This window comes from Crotalus tigris, unplaced genomic scaffold (assembly GCF_016545835.1).
Source record: "Crotalus tigris isolate CLP2741 ecotype Arizona unplaced genomic scaffold, ASM1654583v1 scf7180000024445.887990, whole genome shotgun sequence".
In the NCBI taxonomy this organism is placed as follows: domain Eukaryota; kingdom Metazoa; phylum Chordata; class Lepidosauria; order Squamata; family Viperidae; genus Crotalus; species Crotalus tigris.
In genome coordinates, this window is record NW_024100614.1 from 94,797 (window position 1) to 112,825 (window position 18,029).

Here is an 18,029-nt window from a genome sequence, read left to right on the forward strand (position 1 = left end):
AATGGCTACATTTTCATCTGTTGTCAAAGCAAGAACATCCGATGTTAGCAGCGTTTACAACTGCTACTCAAAGTGCAATCCCACTCACTTGTGACTTGGCATAATATCCTCTAGCTATAAAAATCTAGCTAATTATAGCATTACATCACCTCCTCCTGTTCTGGATGTAAACCCAGTCACCTGTAGTCAGGATATTAAGACTACAATAAGATACATTCTAGCTGTCCAACCTCTCCATTTCTTTCTCCATCTCTTCTCGGGTAGCCAGAGATAATATCTGGATAAACAATATTTATGCTTTACAAGTTCTTAGGTTCACACTATTGGGAAATCATTGAAATTTCCTCTTTCACAACAATTCCTCTGCACCTCTATCTAAAATGTGGTATTCTGGTCCAATACATTGAAGTTAAAGATTCATCCCCTGCAACAATGATTTTAAAAACTGCATCATTTTCAGTGAAATTCAGTAGCTTTATCTTGCAAGGTGGAAGCAAGTATTGTGTTTGTTTTACAAAACTATACTCTTTATGTTTTTCCCATTCTAATCAAGGCAGATCAAGCATCAGATTGAATAAGAAAATATGTCATGTATTTAACGATTCAAGACATTCCTTAAACATCACATCAACTTTCTGAGCCACATTTATTTTAGGTAGCTTAGGTTACATCTACTAATATTCTTTCAAGCATGTTGTAATTAACAAATTCAACAATTTGCACTAGTTATATCTTTCTTTGATCCCAATGCCATTTCTTAAAGTGAAATAAAGTGTATCTTATTGAATGCTTTTTTATTTAAAGAGCAGATTTCTGTAAATGCTAACTGGGAATTTGGAGTTATATTCTTAACTCATGTGAAAGGCGTAATGTCAGATAGGTCACATCCAACATCAGTATACCATAACACATATGACATGTTGAATTATGGAAAATCTATTTGCTACTGCCTTCAGATACTTAGGACTCAACGTTCTCCCTGATATATTGATCCTCCAAAATTCTCCAGGTGGCAGCTAACTTAATATTTTCACTTGTTCAAAAACTAATGCAACCATTTCCCTATTAATTGAAGTATCTCTGGTTAGCCTTATGGCTGGCCAAAATAAATGCCTGGCATTCTTGAAGAGTTTAATATATATTCTTACTTGTACCCAGGTATAATAGGTAATAATTTTTCAATATCTTGTGATATGTGTCAATGTTCACATTAATCCGGCCATTTTTTTTTATAGTTTGCTTCCCTCTCTCCACCTGACCTATTCACTACCTCTTCTAATTTCATTTTAATTTGCCCATCAAAAATTGATGGCAGCTACAGAAGGGTGCATTACAAAGTGTTAAATATCCTGGGAAGGTAATTTTCTCTCTTTGCAGCAAGTAGCTATAGGGACCAGAATTTCCATCATTAAGTCAGTGTAGTCATAAGCCAAATCAGACTTGATACTACAACAATTTTTATAATGGTCATGAAGCAAATCCAGCTTCCCTAATGATGGGGGTTTTTTTGTTTTTGTTTTTGCTGGAAATCAACAAAAAAAGGTTGCAAATCATGATCATCTGACCATGGGATACTGAAACCAATCATAAATATGAGGTTTTTGCCAAGTGCCTGAATTGCAATTATGTGACCATGAGAGTAGTAGACGGTTGTAGTTATGAATACAGGTCATAAATCACTTTTTCCAAGGCTGCTGTAACTTTGAACCATCATTAAATCGTCTTAAGTCAAGGACTATCTGTAGATGGAATAAAATAAATGTTTTGATCTGAAGTTGGAGGCAGCTTCAGCAACACCCCAAACAAGACACATATTCCCCCTGTGACAAGAGTTTCAGCAGAATAGCATAATTCCTGTGCATCCAAGCATGGGATACAAATGTTATCCTTTGTTCTGGAGGGAAGGACTTTATGTGTTACCTAAACCTGCTTCCTCGCTAAAGCTACCCTTATAGCCCCCTGAAATTGCAACCACAAATCATTTTAACCAGGCTATTTCAACCAATATATAACATTCAATTAACTATAATTCAACAACAAATGTTCGTGCTTTTTTGTTTTCATGTATTCTACCTATTCATTTATTTGTATCATTTTTATATTCCAATGAATCACTTGGGTACTGTTACAATTGGATTTTTACAGAAAAATATGTGGAATGAAAACAGATAATAACGTAATATCAAGGTAGGGCTTGAAAATTTACATTGGTGCTAAATTTTCTTTATATTTGAACTTACAGTATAATGGTTACAAAGTAATAAAAAAATTTAGTATGCTATATCCTTGTCCTATTATTTCCTCTATTGAAACCATGATGATATTTTAATGGGATTTGCTAAACTGTTCAGTTGCCAAAAGACACCTACTTTCCTCTTCAATGGATCAGACAAGTTACCCTTCGTGTACTGTATAATGATAATGTGTTTTCTTCTCTGTCATAGTTACGTTCACAGTTGCTGTTATGTTATTAATGTTGTTTTATTATGTTTTATTCTGTTTAACTGTTACTACTAGACTCATGCATAGGAGATGGGCAGTCATATATAATGAGTAAATAAATAAACAAATACCTAACACTTTTGTCCACGACAGAGAACCTTGCTGGAAATTTAAGTCAACTGGGGTTTCTTCTGTAATGTATAGGATTGTTCTGTTCATCTGGTCTGTTTTATGTTTTCAAGGTTTACCGCTTTTATCTATCCACTGGGAATGCTCAGTAATTGCTTATGTGACAAAAAGTAAGCATTCCATGATTTTTAGTCCTATGGCTGTGTATCTCAGGCTTATATGCTACTTCAAGTACACCTGACCCTTTATTAGATCAGTACATGGGGGAAAACATATGTATAAAGCAGAATATATATCAACTGCAATATGTTTGTGGCAAGTAAATGGTTCATAATGAAAAGCAAATACTGTTTATTATATTTATAGAATAACAATAAATACTAACTGAAGTATAAAAATGGCAGAAATTACGAAGTTAATCTAATCTGTATGAGAGAGAACAAAGAAGAAATGGTGGAAGGCACATAGCAATTATAAAATGACAATGCTTTCATGTTTTTATTATATTTTATTTGAGGAATGGGTACAATGTAGATTTCCTAAAACAGTATTTTTTAATAATGAAAAATTAAGATGTTGAACATTTTTACAAAAATAAAATATTATTATATTGTTATCCTGCCTTTTTTATATATGGTCCTCATTTAATGTCCACTTGTTTAGTGACTGTTCAAAGTTACAATGATACTGAATAAGGGAACTTATGTTGGGTCCTCATACTTGCCGTTGTTGCGGCACTCCTGTGATCACATGATCACAATTTGTGCACTTGGCAAGTGGCTCACAATTATGACATCATGCATTACAACTGCATTGCTTGACAGAGTTCTCAGTCTCAATTGCTAACAACAAACAACCACTATATACCTAATACTCCTGCCTCTTATTTTCCACACCACAATCCCCTGAGGTGGGTTAGGCTGCTATGCAATTTAAATATTTAAACCATTGTGGGGGGGGGGTTTAACATTCTCTTTCTACAAAGAAAATATTTCATTTATTCAGCTTATTTCCAATATTAGGAATATAAATGTGGTTGTCAGAAAAAGGCAAGCAGGCAGGCAAACAGAGAATTAGTGTCCTTGCTAATTTTCCTGTCTTGAAAATATTATGAACCTCCTTATAGTGAAATCATATCATTGTAGAGAATAGAATTCCTTTCAATAATAAAAAAGGAAAAAAGACAAAGACATAGAGCACACAGTTAAAACCTTGGGAAGCCTTAAGAAAGAAAGACTTTATTAAATAATAGGCAGGACTTCATTAAATCCTAGGATTCTTAAGGGGTCACTTTGTAATGAACCTTAAGAAAGTATACTCTATTTTCAAACTGTTAAAACTTCTCTAAATAAATTGTGTTATTGTTCATATAATAATCATCATCACATATTAATGCTGAACAGCCTGGAAACAATTAAAAGAAGTTGCTAATCTTGTCTGAGCAAAAGGCAACATTGCTTAATAATTCAAAATGGATTAAGATTAAACGTTTATTAGAATGACAGTTATTGGACATAGCGGAATAGATCAGTACATTGATAGTTCATTTATCCTTTGCACCTACTCAATTATTTACAGCTTTTACTGCAGTTACACATTCAGCATTGCTGACACGATCTCCAGTAAAGAAAATCATAGGGACCAAATACTATGGCACAACACGTTTCCGGCTTCTCCAGGTGCACTCACATTTTCCGCGCATTTCAGCCCTTTGTGTGATCTTAATTCAGCCTCGCCCAGGATCAGACCTTCAAAGAGCTTCTCCGCCTGTTGACTCACTCTACTGCCGTGATTTCTTTGTGCAATTCTCTTCAAAAAAGGAAAGTGTAACATGAGACCACCCTCATGCTCCCATCCCACCAGTGTGAAAGCAGGAAAACATTCATCCCTAAAAGGCTGTAATGTCTTCAGGAAGGGCAATTACGCTCCTCGCATGCCTGCTTCTTCCTGAATTATTAATGCTTCCCACAGCATTGTGAGGAATATTTGAACTGAGATCAAACCGTTGCTCTTTCCAGAACAAATCAACACGCTTACTGCACCCGTAGAGCCTCTTCGGTTCACATTAGTACAGTTTACTCAACCCTGTGTACCGATTCTCATGACACATCAAACCTTCCATTAGAGTTACTAGACAACAGGCTAAGTTCGCTCAGATCGCTAAAATGATCTGAAATTGGCTAGTTTATAACGCACTCTATCCCCAAAGGAGTTTATTCTCCAAATGTTCAGAATTATCGTTAATTTTGTGATTTTAAGCCAGTCCCTTCCATCAAGCCTTCCCATTGTAAGGTATGGAGATCACGGTATACACACTTTAGTCCAGGGGTGTCAAACTCAATTTCATTGAGGGCCGCATCACCATTGCGGTTGTCCTCGGGGGGCTGAGTAAGTGTGGCCAGGGTGGGTGCAGCCTACTGGGTGGGCATAGCTGAAGTGGGTGTGGCCTACTGGGTGGGCATGGCCAGCTCTTCATCGTTCGCATCAAGGGTGCTTGTGGGGGCCTGGGTAGGAGTGGGACAGATCTGAGGGTCTCTGGCAGAAGGGAATGGGACCGGGGCAAGTGCCAAGGCATGGTCCACTGGAAGAGTAGGCGAGGGCCATTTGCTGGCCACTTCCAAGCAATGGTGCATTTTTTCATTCCTCACAAAGGGTGACACCTCCCCAGCATGCACCCAGGGGGCGGGGCCAACACGGCAGGGGTCAGTCCCTTGCTGTTTCCAGACGGCCTTGTGGAGCTGAGACTGAATGTGTTTCAGCATAGATGGCCACTACAAAATTGTACATTGGCTCCCGGGAGGCCTGGGCCAGGTCTAAGACAGCAGGGGCCATTCCCTCACTGTTTCCAGGATAGCTTCGCGGGCCACATGAAACCACATTGCCGGCCGCATCCGGCCCCCGGGCTTTAGTCTGTTAGAAGGGAAGATAAACTGATTTAAGAAACGAAGGGAGCTTGCACATACAGTGTAAACCAGTGTTGTTCAGCACAATAGCTGTCTTTCAATACTTGAAGTGCTGTAAAAGAGAATAAGGAGTCGATTAATTCTTCATAGCATTTAAGGGCAGGACAAGAAGTAAGGCTGGAAGTTGGTCAGAGGGAGATTCAACCTGGAACTAAGGAGGTATTCCTGACAGTGAAAACAATGGAACATCTTGTCTCCCAGAGTTACAGGTGCCCCATCACTGGATATTTTCAAAAATGATTAGACAACCATTTGTCCAGCATGGTATAAGGATTCCTGCCTTGGCAGAGAGTTAGACTACAAGACCTTTACTATCCCTTCCAGTCCTATTACTCCAGGGGGTCTTCAAACTTGGCCCTTCTATGACTTATGGACTTCAACTCCCAGAAATCCTCAGCCAGCACGCTGGCTGAGGAATTCTGGGAGTTGAAGTCCACAAGTCATAAAAGGGCCAAGTTTGAAGACCCCTGTTCTAAACCGTATGGACTTCAACTGGCAAAATTCCTCAATTAGCATGCTGGCTGGAGAATTCTGGAAGTTGAAGTCCACATATCTTAAAAGTTGTCAAACTTATGTAAGTCTTCGTGTTTCGTTCTGCAGTGCGGTGACTTGAGATAAATTACTAATTTTTAATGCGGGGAAAGAGGAGAGATATAAGCTGGACTAATCATTCGACGCTTGCAGCTCCCACTCTCCTCCCAACAGACTCCGCAAGCGGGAATCAGAGAACACTCCCTATTCGCCACGGAGCGAAAAGTGCGAACAAGGCACGTGACAAGAAAGAAGGGGACCCGCTCGACCAATCGCTCGGAGAGAGGGTGTGGCCAGAGTGGAGCACTTCGTAGCAGGGCGGTTGTCATAGCAGGGCGGAGAGTGGAAAAGCAGGGTGAGATATTTGAAAATGGAGCAGGAAAGTAATTTAACTGTCGGGAGCTATGCCGCTTCTTTGCCACAGACGACGGTGGAGGCGGCCTTTGTGGATTGTGGCACAACAGAGAGTAGTTCTTTGGACCTATTCGCTGAGGTGGAGTCGACAGCCGCTGGATGGATGCTGAATTTTGCCTGCCGCTGCCTGTGCCGCCATTTTTGCGAGGGCAACCGCATCGACTTCGAGAGGAGCAGAGACCTGGCCCTAAGTACTTGGCTGTTTGGCGGGATGTGGGAGAAGGGAGTTGTGGCCGCTGGTAATTCTGGGAGTTGAAGTCCACAAGTCATAAAAGGGCCAAGTTTGAAGACCCCTGTTCTAAACCGTATGGACTTCAACTGGCAAAATTCCTCAATTGATGGTGCTGGTGCCGGTGCCCAAACCCATAATGCATGGCTCAGTAGAGTAGAAACTGCCTGTTGCCTCTCTTTTGGGCTTTCTTTGCAGCTATGGCAATGATTCTACCTGTCAGACGTTCAACGGCTGCATTTCTTTTCTATCATACTGACACTTTTTACACTTCTTTGCTTTATTTCGTTGTATATGTGCTGCCTTTTTTTAGAAAAAAAAATGTTTCTCGGAGCAGTGGCTCTAGGCAGCTCTCAACAATCTATAAACCTTTTTTCCCAGGCACCTTTCTATTACAATGGAGAAATCCGTTTTTGTCACAATTTTAGTAGTTTCTGTTGAATATTTGTAATTTTTGAGATGTTTGTTATAGAGCATTACAGAATGACAAATATTTAAAAAGTTCTATTTTCTCTCTTCATTGATGTTCATTAGTGATTTATAGTACAAATTATTTCGAATTGGGGGACAGATGGGTTAATTGTTGACTGACTAGCATAGTATCAGTATAAATTGCTCTGAAATGTTCCAGTTGTAAATACAATTACGTGGGAGTGAATTCTATTATATTTAGTATTATAGACAAAGTTACTGATAACCACACAGTGGCACTGTAGGAATAAAATCATAACTGACATGTCTGATTTCTTTTTTCAGCTATTATTAAAGGGTTCCACAAAATAGAAACTCATCAAAAGGAAACGGTGTGCCTCTGTCAGTTGTTGACATATATTGCAGAAGGAAAAATATTTGGTAAAACATTTTAATATTTTGGCTTTGACTTTGGAGAGCAAATTCTTAGTTAGATGCTTGAAAATTAATACTAATTATATTTATGCTTATTTATAGAAAAATATGTTTTAGCCAAAAAACTACTTAAATTATTAGAAATAACCACTGTTAATAAAAGCAAGAGATCCAAAAAGTTTGGTAAATTGATAGCAACAAACCACATATTTTCTGAAATATGATCGTGTTCTTATACTCAGCAATGGCAATTGTCTGGCTCTGCACTAATGGCAGCTTCAAGTCAGCAGCATATTTCAGTATTTGTAAACAAGTCCTTAAGTTACAAAAAACATTGCTTGAATAGATTACTGCTATGGTTCTTGAATTCCTAGCTCAGAGAAAAATAATAGTTGTAGGGCTAATTTATATTATAAAATAATGCATTTAATATAAGTTCATGTTGTCTTTAATCAGGTGCAAACTCATATCTTATTTAGAACTATTGTTCTGAACTGAAGACCTTGATAGTTTATTGTAGTTTTTCAAATACAGTTAACAATAAGTAGCAAAATAAATTATAAAGGATCTTTATGCTATTTGATTTGCTCCCTCTCTAAATTATATCCACAGTTTGGCTTGGTGTTTAACCACCTCAGTTGCATAGTTGATGATCTCTATTTAACAAACTTTCTTCTGTGAACCAAAAATCAAAGGAAGAAATTGACTTCTAGTATATGTATGGATGTTTATTTTTTGGTCTTTAAAATACTATGCTGCTATTTAACTACTTCTCATTTCTCTTAAGATTCTGATTTTGGAGATGACCAAAGACTTTCACCACTGGAAAATGCTTTGTCGGTTTGGACTTCATTCCTAAAAACACAAAGAAAACAAGATAAATTGCATGAAGATATCAAGTGCTTAATTCAGATTCAGGTTTGATTATAGATCAATATATTCATTTTAATTCAGAATGCCATCCAAGAAAATCTAGAAATTCGTTTATGGATTCTCACAGTTAGATCAAAATGTTTATGTCATAAATTGAGGTAGGAAGGACAATGTTTAATATTTTAAGGCTTTTTGCTATGTCAAGAACTACTTCAAAACTATCACAATACTTTCCATGGAAACTGTTATCATTCACAAAATACAAATTCTTTGTTTTCATCAAATCCATCCTTGCATCTTTAAAATTCATTTAGGAATTTAAACATTTATTTGATTTTACAGTTAATTGGCAGCAGCATGAAATCTCATGATCATTTATAGCCTGTGGCCATATAAGTGAATGAAAAGCTACCACGCAAACTCTAGCCATTTGTGGAAAAAAAAGAGCAGAGTCATATTGGATGGGCAAAAAGCATAGAGAATAGCACAAAGGAAATATGAGAAGTGAAGGTGTTGAATAAGATACTCCCAGGATCAGTTCCAGTTATCCCACTAACGTAGCTAGACATGCAGGAGTAGCAGCCGTCATCCTCTGCCCCCATGCCATAGGCCAAACATGCTTCTTTTTTCCATTCATTGTCAATATTGCTTCATTCACTTACCTGTGGAAACTCCTGTATCCACACTGAAAATCAGGCGGGGAAAGGGTGAAGCTGTCTCTAACAAATGATCCTGTCTATAAGAGTTCTTAGTAGTAGCAGTGGAAGGGATTTTCCGGTTCCTCGTACTAGTTAATGGAATTAGTGAAACATTTATTTGGCTGATGGGTTCCTCCATCATGCTGAAGGGGAAGGACAGAGTAAAGGCTCTTTGGCACCATACATCAAGATGAGTTGCTAGAAGGAAAAGTACAGTTGATCATAACATTAAATTGCAGCAGTTGTCTTGTTCCCAGATTTGTTATAAAGAATGGAAGTCATTACTTAAAGTTGTCTCTTCATAGGCTGTTGCTGTATTTGTAGAAAAAGGATATTTTCAGGAGGCTGCAGAAGTGATAGAAAGACTTTTTCCAGAATCTTCATCCAATGAGGTAGTATGTTCAGTATTGAATTAAATTAGACAATTATTCTGAAGCCTTGTGAAATAAAAATGCATGAGATATTCTTAAATGATCAATGTGCCGATTTACTAAGCTGATAAAACAACTTTCAGGATTTACTCTTCTAGTCATTATTAATTTGCAATCTATGAAGGCATTAAAGTATGGGTGAACAACCGGTGCCCCCAATCTGGTTTTGTGACCTTCAGGGTGCATTGCTGAAATCAGTGATTAAAAGTATTTTAATTCTATAATATTTTCCCTGTTTTGTCTTTTACATTTTGGACAGTTAAATAGATGCATTTTATTTCTGGGACACCAAATACTGATATTCTCAGTAAACTCCAAATATCCAATAGTAAAAAAGCTAAAATGTTAGCTTTATTGACTAGTTACAGTACACCAGGCAGCCTTTTGAAATCCAAACTAAGAAATGTGTGGCCTTAGTCAAAAATAAAGTTGTCCTCTATTCTATTAATGTTAAAACAGACAATAAAACTTCCAGGAATTTTCAGTAGTCCAAATTAAGGTTTCTGATCCAATTTCATGCCTCCTTCCTATTCAATTTCTCTGCAATAATTCCAGATATTATTTTACTGCCATCTAAATTTCACTCAACGCTATCAAAGTTTAAGAAACTTCGATTGTGGATTTTTAATCCTGTAAACACCTGAAGCCAGTGTGTGTGTGAGTTGGACAGCCATATAAATTTGTTTAAGAAAATAAAAAAAGGAAAAATTCATACTGGTGACATTGGCATCAGATTTCTTTTTCAGATCATTATATTTACCTACTGTATGTTATATAATTTACTGTGACTAAGATTGCTTCACTTCTATAAAATATTGGAAAGTGGACACCATATATTTATTGCTGGATTGGAAAACTAGCTGGAGCAAATAATTAAAGGCAGAAAAAAAACAAAAATGAATACAAATCATGATATGTAGGATGGGATGTTTAACTGAGATGTGGGTATTTTAAAAAGAATAATGTGGAATGAAGGAATGTAAAGGAAGATTAGAGGAGAGTGTTTGGCATGAGATGCATTGCTTTGGTTGCCCAAGAGTTTGACTAAAGAGAATTGAGCTAAAGAAGCTATTACCATCTTATCTACACAGTTGTATAAAAATTATAAGGAAAAACTGAAAGCTTCTACAAAATGAAATTCTACAAAATCTAACAAAAGTGAATTTGTCATTCCTCACCTTATTAGGAAAAATAATTTGCATGTACTTATCACTTATATTGTATTATTTATAATGGAATAATATAGATTTAATTTCCTACATTTTGATTTCTGGCAGCAAAACTAACGTTCTGCTTCTTTTAAAATATATACCATTGGCAAGATTACAGGCACAATATGTAGTATTTATTATATTCTGATTTTTCTTTCTGTAGCCTTTAAGAATGAAGCTTTCTGCAATAGTAAAACAAAAAGATCCATATCATCCATTTCTTCGATTTTTCAGTTTCAATCTTTTGACTGAGAGAATTAAAACTTATATCAATATTTTCTTGAAAAAAGAAACTAACAATTTTTTAATGCAGGTATGTTGAAAACCATAATAAAATAGAATAAAAGTAGTGTGTACTAATTCAATTATGTAAATGTTAATTATTCAATTTATATTGTATAGTGTATATAAGTGACTGAATGTCTTACTCATTAAAATATTGTAAAGTATTGGAAATGTTCTAATTGTTAAAACTATAGTATTATACAAACTACCAAATTTTAAATAACATCAGAGTAGTAGGTGCAATAGACCAAATGTATAACATTGTAACAATTTGTAGCTTGGATGGGATTAGAGCAGAATTAGTTTCATGACAAAGCTACAATTCTAGCAGTTCAATTAATAGATGTACCCAGATTCTTATCTTCTGAGGCTTCTTTGTGTTAGTTTCAGTTCCTGCCTGATGCATTGACTGAATGCAGCCAACCATTTTTGCTTGCCCTTTGCCCGTAGCTAGATCCAGGAAGTTATAAATTCCTCCCTACATAAACCTCATTAAACGGTTACTATTTTTGGAAGGGGGAAAAATGGAATGAGAAAATGTAATTATTCGCTACTTGAATAAATACCATACTACTGAAGTATGTGATGATGATTCATCTTGATTATTGGTCTGAATCTAGAGTTATTAGGCTTTCCTTGCTCTGAATATGATTTCCAAGAGCTTACTGAGGTAGTAACAGAACACAGGTCTTGTCTCTGATTCATTAAATCATCCTAGAGTGAGAACATCCCTACTGAACTGAACAGCTCTAGTTGTTAATTATATTGCTGCTTTATTTTACATTTTTATTGGGTCTTATGTTTTAAATCTTTAACATATCTTGTAAAAAGTGTTTTAGGAACACTGAGAAAGATATGAAAAGTAGTATTTCTTAAATAAATGTTGATGTTTTACAGGAAGCTACAAAAGAGGTGAAAACAAAAAATTTGGGAATAATGGTAAACATACAATGCGACAGTACAGTTGAAATAAACAAAGAAAATCACTTGGAAAACACACCAAGCACCCTTCTAAAGTATGAATGTCCTGGAATTTGCTAGTTTTATACCAACATGAGTAGTTATCTTGGTTACAGATTTTTATTTTCATCTTTAATGTATTATACTGGTAAATAAACGGCTCCTAGTTAGTTTTTTTAATGTATTATATGTTAGAAAAGTGGCAGATAGTGGAATTTAGCAAAGAATGGTATAATTCAAGGGGAGGAAAATTTCACCAGCCATATAGGTATTCTCTATCATATCTCCTTTTTTCATTCTCCTATAGATTACATAAACATTCCTGTTCCTTACCTGATCAGTCATTTTGGAAACCAAGGCAAATACGGACTTCTGTGTCCAAAAATATAAAACGAAAAGCCTTTCAATGTAAGTAACTGCGTAATTTCAGTATATCTGAACAGGATGGATATATTGGAAATATGGATGGAATCAGTTACCCGTTCCCAAAATCCATGCTTCAGAGTCCTGACTTTCACTTAAAAAATAGTCTCTTGTGGAAATCAAAGTATAGACCAAGGTATTAATAATCATTCTATAGCCTGGCATGCTCTGTGCTTGATGTATTTTCATTTATATTGACTAAGTTCAGCTTTACTTGGGCTAATCTCCATACACCTTTGAATCTTAAATCTCATAAAAGACATATCTTTATTCAGAGCATTTTTTCAAAGGTTCTCTTTTTGCCTCTTAAAAATGATATCCATTTGTTTTATTTTTTATTGATTCACTTTATTCTATTTGTTGTATTAGTCCTGCTGCTAATCTCATAATTAAGTGTAGTTTAATTAATATGTAGCCATTAAAAATACATAGTACTTCAGGGTTTAAAAGAAATGTTTGTATTGTTTCTCTGACCCAGGTAAAAAAAATCTGCAAAATACTACAAATGCTGTACAAGATGAGTTTCTGCCAGCTTGTCAGAAGAAAAAGGTATAAACAAGAAAAATTGAAAATAATGTATTAATTTAAAATAATATTGATGAGATTAACCAAAGAAACAACATTTTTCCAAAATATTTTCCTGCTTTCCCTAGAAGACTGCCTGTCTGTAAGCATGGTCTGATACATACAAGATCCAACAAGATAAAAGTGTTATTTCCAATCCAGCCTGGCCATGCAGAATGGTCAAACCTAATGTAATAGGTAAAAGTGCGGTAGTGTTCATATTTACATATTTATTTACTTCTTTACATCCAAGTGTTTCTTAATATAAATTCTGGGGGAGGTTTACAGTAAAAAAAAATAGGCTAATATACAAGTAGGACATGAAAATAAAACCTAAAACAATGGTGAAACTTAATAAGGGACACCAAATACAATGGCGGAAGTCAACCTTCCTCAATTGTTCCAAATGTCTGGAAATTAAATTTGTATAATAGGCAGCTAATATGTCTGAAGACTGCTGGCTTGGCTTATTGGAATTAAAATCCAACATATCTAAAGTTACTCCACAAATGATTTACAACATGCTAAACCAGCGGTTCTCAACCTATGGGTCGCGACCCCATTTGAGGTCGAACGACCATTTTACGGGGGTCGCCAAACAACGCGATCCGCCATTTTTTCCCCTCAGGGGGCGGCGCCGTGCATGCGCACCGTGCATGGGGGCGCCGCCGCGCATGGGGGCGCATCCATGTGACGGGGGTCGCCGTCACACAAAGGTTGAGAACCGCTGTGCTAAACATTTAAGATTGAAACTATGATCTTTGCATGCCCAAAAGGTTATCTTAACTATCACACAAAAGCCAAGCTAGGTACTATATTTCTGGCCAATTATCAGTGAAGAAGCCAAGATGCCTTGTCTCATTTGGCACTTCTATTACAACTGCTTATCAAAAGGAAAAGCAAGGAATGTATAATTCTCATATATTCAGACCCACACAATACAAACATTTGTCAGTAGTTTCAGCCCCTCTGATTTTAGAAACTGGTTGTTTCTGGCTTCTTTTTATCAGCTTTCTATTTCAACTGTCCCAAGTTCTTTGGTGTTAATATGATATTCTAAGGAAATTGAACTTGCTAAGTAAAGGGTATATATACATAGAAAAGAGAACTCTATTCAGAAAAAATGTTAATGTTTCCATTTTATAATTGAAACCTAAATGCATATAGGCAGTGATCTTTGTAGACTTCTTATTGTCTGCTCCTTTCAAATAATTTCTATATTGGAGTCTGTATTTTGATACAGTATAACAGGTTTGCAGCTCAAATTGTAATTTTAAAAAAATCATATGACAATCACTAAATATTGAAGATAAGATTTATGATAAATACAGAAAGCAAGAAATTGCTACAGCTTAAGAAAATATTGCTATAATCTGCAAGTGACTGTTTTATGAATGTGAACAGAGATGTGTGTCTATGTGTTTAGAAGTTTTTATAAAAGCAATTTCTACTATTGCCCTGTAATTCTCACATCTGAAATAATCATTTGCTTTTCATCAAGCTTTTCATATCTTTAAAATGGTAATAGAAGAAATAGTTCTTAAAACGCTGATCTTTTGTAAAATGCAAATGCTATGGACTTTAATTGTGGTTTCAAGAATGAGAGTTAATAGAATGTTCTTTCAGCAATTGCTGGTTAAGCTAATAACAAAACTGCTTGAAAAAATATCTATTATATTTTATTTTAATTTTCTATAGCCATGGAAGTGGGAAGAAGACCAGAAATTAAAAAAAGGTGTACAGAAGTTTGGAGTTGGAAACTGGATGAAAATTCTTCAGAATTATGATTTTAATAATAGAACCAATGTTATGTTAAAAGACAGATGGAGAACATTAGTTAAGTCAGGCTTGGCCTAAATTGTTTTTTCCTCAAAAACTCAGCCTATTTATTTACCTCACTACATTTTGATAATGATAATGTGATAGTCTTACTAGATGGTGTCTTGAATTAATATAAAAGAGGAACCATTTTATGCAATTATAGTTCTTAAAAAATAAAGTTTTTGCTTCTTCAGTTGATTCTTGAAAATCTAGAGGTGATGAGATGTTCAGTTCTAGTTCAGTGATGGCGAATCTTTTAGAGACCGAGTGCCCAAACTGCAACCCAAAATCCACTTATGCATCGTCGAGTGCTGGGTGGGCATGGCCCATTGGCTAGGCGTGACCCATTGGCTGGGCGTGGCTGCAGTGGTAATGGCAGACTGAGTGGGACTAAAAAGTTCAATCAATCAATTCCAACTTTGCAAGATCTTTTTTTTTCCTGTGAGAAGTTAAAATTGACTGATTGAACCTTTTTTTTTTTTTTTTTTGCACATGATGATGGAGGCCTAAAGTGAAAAGGTTTTATAAAACCCAGCTGAAGGCCTAGGACTGGGGCGACGGCGTGCGTGCCCACAGAGAGAGCTCTGAGTGCCGCCTCTGGCACCCATGCCATAGGTTTGCCACCACTGATCTAGTTAATCATTTGAATAAAGCTGCTTAAGACAAGCAACTTCAAATTGATTTAGCCTTTCATTCTAGAGAGCTTGTAAGAAATTCAGGCTAATATTTTGCAGGACCATATAAATACTGCAAAGTTAAGACATACGTCTTAAGCAGACAAGTTTAAGATTCCTGTTGCCTCCGTTTAATCAAGGACATCTTACATTGTTCTATGCAAAGGGGACATGGAGATGAAAGTAAAGTATACAAGAAATGCTTTAACAAAGAAATCATGCTTTAAGACAGGCAGGTCAAACTGCCAGCCCATGGGCCGGACGCCAAAACCGCATCCACCCCATTGCCAGCAGTGGGGAAAAAGTCCTGATACGTCACGTCATGTCGCGAGTTTGACATGCCTGCTTTAAGGCATAGGAGTATTTCTGCAACCTTTTCCATAATCTTTTTTTTTTTTTTTTTTATTGAAAATTTTTTAAATTTTTACAAAAACAAATCCCCTTCCCATACCCCCCCCAACCCTACCTCACCCCCCTCCTCCCCAACCTCCCAAACCCTCCCCTAGACTTCCCAGAGCTGAGTACAGGCTTAATTGAGAAAAAAAACTTAAAACACTTTTAAAACCTAAACAAATTTAAATACAATCATCATTCTATATAAACTCCCTCCAAAAACGCAAATTTAAACATTACTTTCTTTGAATATCTATAGCTATAATGTAAAATCTAATTTCTCCCTCTTTCTTTATCCTAATACAAAAAGATAAACATATAAACCTTTGTTGTACCATTAAAAATAAATACTCTTAGAAAACTTAAAGTAAATACATATTTCCTTCAATCTTCATCATCTTCTCACCTATCCAAAAAAAAAAAAAAAAACTTAAAAATCCTAAACAAATCTAGACACATTTAGTTAAACAAATTATTTTCTCTTAAAAATATTAATAATAATATTTAAAAGCTTGAAACACTTTTAAATCCTAAACAAATCTAAATACAATCATCATTCTATATAAACTTTCTCCAAAAACACAGATTTAAGCATTACTTTCTTTCCTAAACAAATATAGACATTTAATTAAGCAAATTATTTTCTCTTAGAAATATTAATAATAATATTTAAAAACCAAATTTAAGCATTACTTGAAACTTAAACAAATTATACTCCCTTCGAAACACAAATTTATTAGAATCCCCTCCCTGAAATAAACAAATTATAATCCCTTCAAAACACAGGTTTAAACAATATTATCATTAAAGGTTTAAAACTTAAAACTGAAATATATTATTATCCCAAAACACATAGTTAGACATTACATAAGACATTTTCCAAAAACGATATAAGTTTTACTTCTCCCACAATCTCAATAGTAAACTTCTTGTCTAAAGTTCTCATTCAATGTCCAGAATTTTCTGTCCAATAACCAGTTGCACCCACTATAAACACAAACTTCTTATCTAAAATTTTCATTCAATATCCATAATCTTCTGTCTAATAGACAGTTGCATCTACTATAAGCACAATCCATATTGGTCTCTCTTGCCCGCAAGCATCGAAAAAAATGCGTGGAATTCTGCCCTTGAAGATCGCTCCAAAGAGTTTGTAAGTCCTGGTTGACCCACCAGCTCAGGAATCAGTACCTGTGAAACTTCCTCAACCTCCTTCTTCTGTTGGTCTTTCTCTTTACATTTAGATGTTACTTTTTCTTTACATTTATATGTTGCACAAGTCTCAGGGACCGATACCTGTAAAACTTCCTCAGTGAATTCCTCCTTGTGTTGATCTTCACAGTTATAAGTTGTACAAGTTATCCTCTGCCCGTTCCTCTCTTGTTGGTGCCCCTCAAGCTGAAATTTCCCAATTTCGATTTCAGGCAGCAATTCCACCCTTGAAGATTGCTCCAAAGACTTTGTAGGTCTAACTTCTCCCAAAGCCACCCTTGAAGATTGCTCCAAAGACTTTGTAAGTCCAACATCTCCCAGAGATTCAGAGACCGCTGAATATGAAAATTCCTTAACCTTCTTCTGTTGCTGCTTTTCTTTGGAGTTATGTGCTACACAAGTTGTCTTCTGCTCCTCAATCTGGACTTGTTGAGACCTAATAGATGGCGATGCACATACCCCCAGGACCGAAGTATAAAAATCTTTTGCTTGAAAAACAGTATTAAGTCTATGACATGTCCCCAGGTAGTTCACCACCATTCCAGTCGGAATATCCCATCTGAATAGAATTTTTCTCTTTTTAAGTTCATTTACTAGAAAAGCAAACTCCTTTCTTCTTCTTAAAATTTTAGATGGGATATCCTTAAAAATTATGACATCTTGTGAAGCAATTTGAAATCTCTTCTTATAATAGGCTTGCACAATTTGATTGCGTAAGGATCTTTTACCAAAGTAAATTACCACATCTCTTGGCAGATTCTTCTGTGCTGCCACAACAGAGTTAACCCTAAATAATTTTTCAATTTCACTAAGTATTCCCTCTTTTTCTTTATTCAAAATCAATGCAAAGTCCTTTGCAACCATCTCTTTCAAATCTCCTTGCAAAGACTCTTCCAGGCCTCTGATTCTTAAGGAATATTCCATTTGTCC

General features: G+C 35.8%; 1 protein-coding gene across 3 annotated transcripts; it reads left to right on the forward strand.

The window, feature by feature from the left end:
* The first annotated feature begins 6,364 nt into the window (after positions 1 to 6,364).
* Positions 6,365 to 15,013, forward strand: TERF1 (telomeric repeat binding factor 1). 3 transcript variants are annotated; one of them, XM_039332060.1, is made up of 9 exons: positions 6,365 to 6,670; positions 7,465 to 7,560; positions 8,342 to 8,472; positions 9,431 to 9,517; positions 10,931 to 11,080; positions 11,950 to 12,068; positions 12,320 to 12,420; positions 12,914 to 12,984; positions 14,698 to 15,013. In XM_039332060.1, exons 1-9 carry the CDS (start codon positions 6,436 to 6,438, stop codon positions 14,854 to 14,856), a joined length of 1,149 nt encoding a protein of 382 aa, XP_039187994.1. In that variant the 5' UTR covers positions 6,365 to 6,435; the 3' UTR covers positions 14,857 to 15,013. The 3 variants fall into 3 exon arrangements, with proteins under 3 accessions (XP_039187994.1, XP_039187996.1, XP_039187995.1); XM_039332062.1 differs by lacking the exon at positions 14,698 to 15,013 and adding an exon at positions 13,089 to 14,687; XM_039332061.1 differs by lacking the exon at positions 9,431 to 9,517.
* The last annotated feature ends 3,016 nt before the right edge of the window (positions 15,014 to 18,029 follow it).

Excerpts from the sequence above, each read along its gene's own strand:
- TERF1 (XM_039332060.1), top strand. The coding sequence starts at position 6,436 with ATGGAGCAGGAAAGTAATTTAACTGTCGGGAGCTATGCCGCTTCTTTG. Across the intron at positions 9,518-10,930 it reads CAGAATCTTCATCCAATGAG|CCTTTAAGAATGAAGCTTTC; the intron begins GTAGTATGTTCA and ends TTCTTTCTGTAG. Across the intron at positions 12,069-12,319 it reads ACACCAAGCACCCTTCTAAA|ATTACATAAACATTCCTGTT; the intron begins GTATGAATGTCC and ends ATTCTCCTATAG.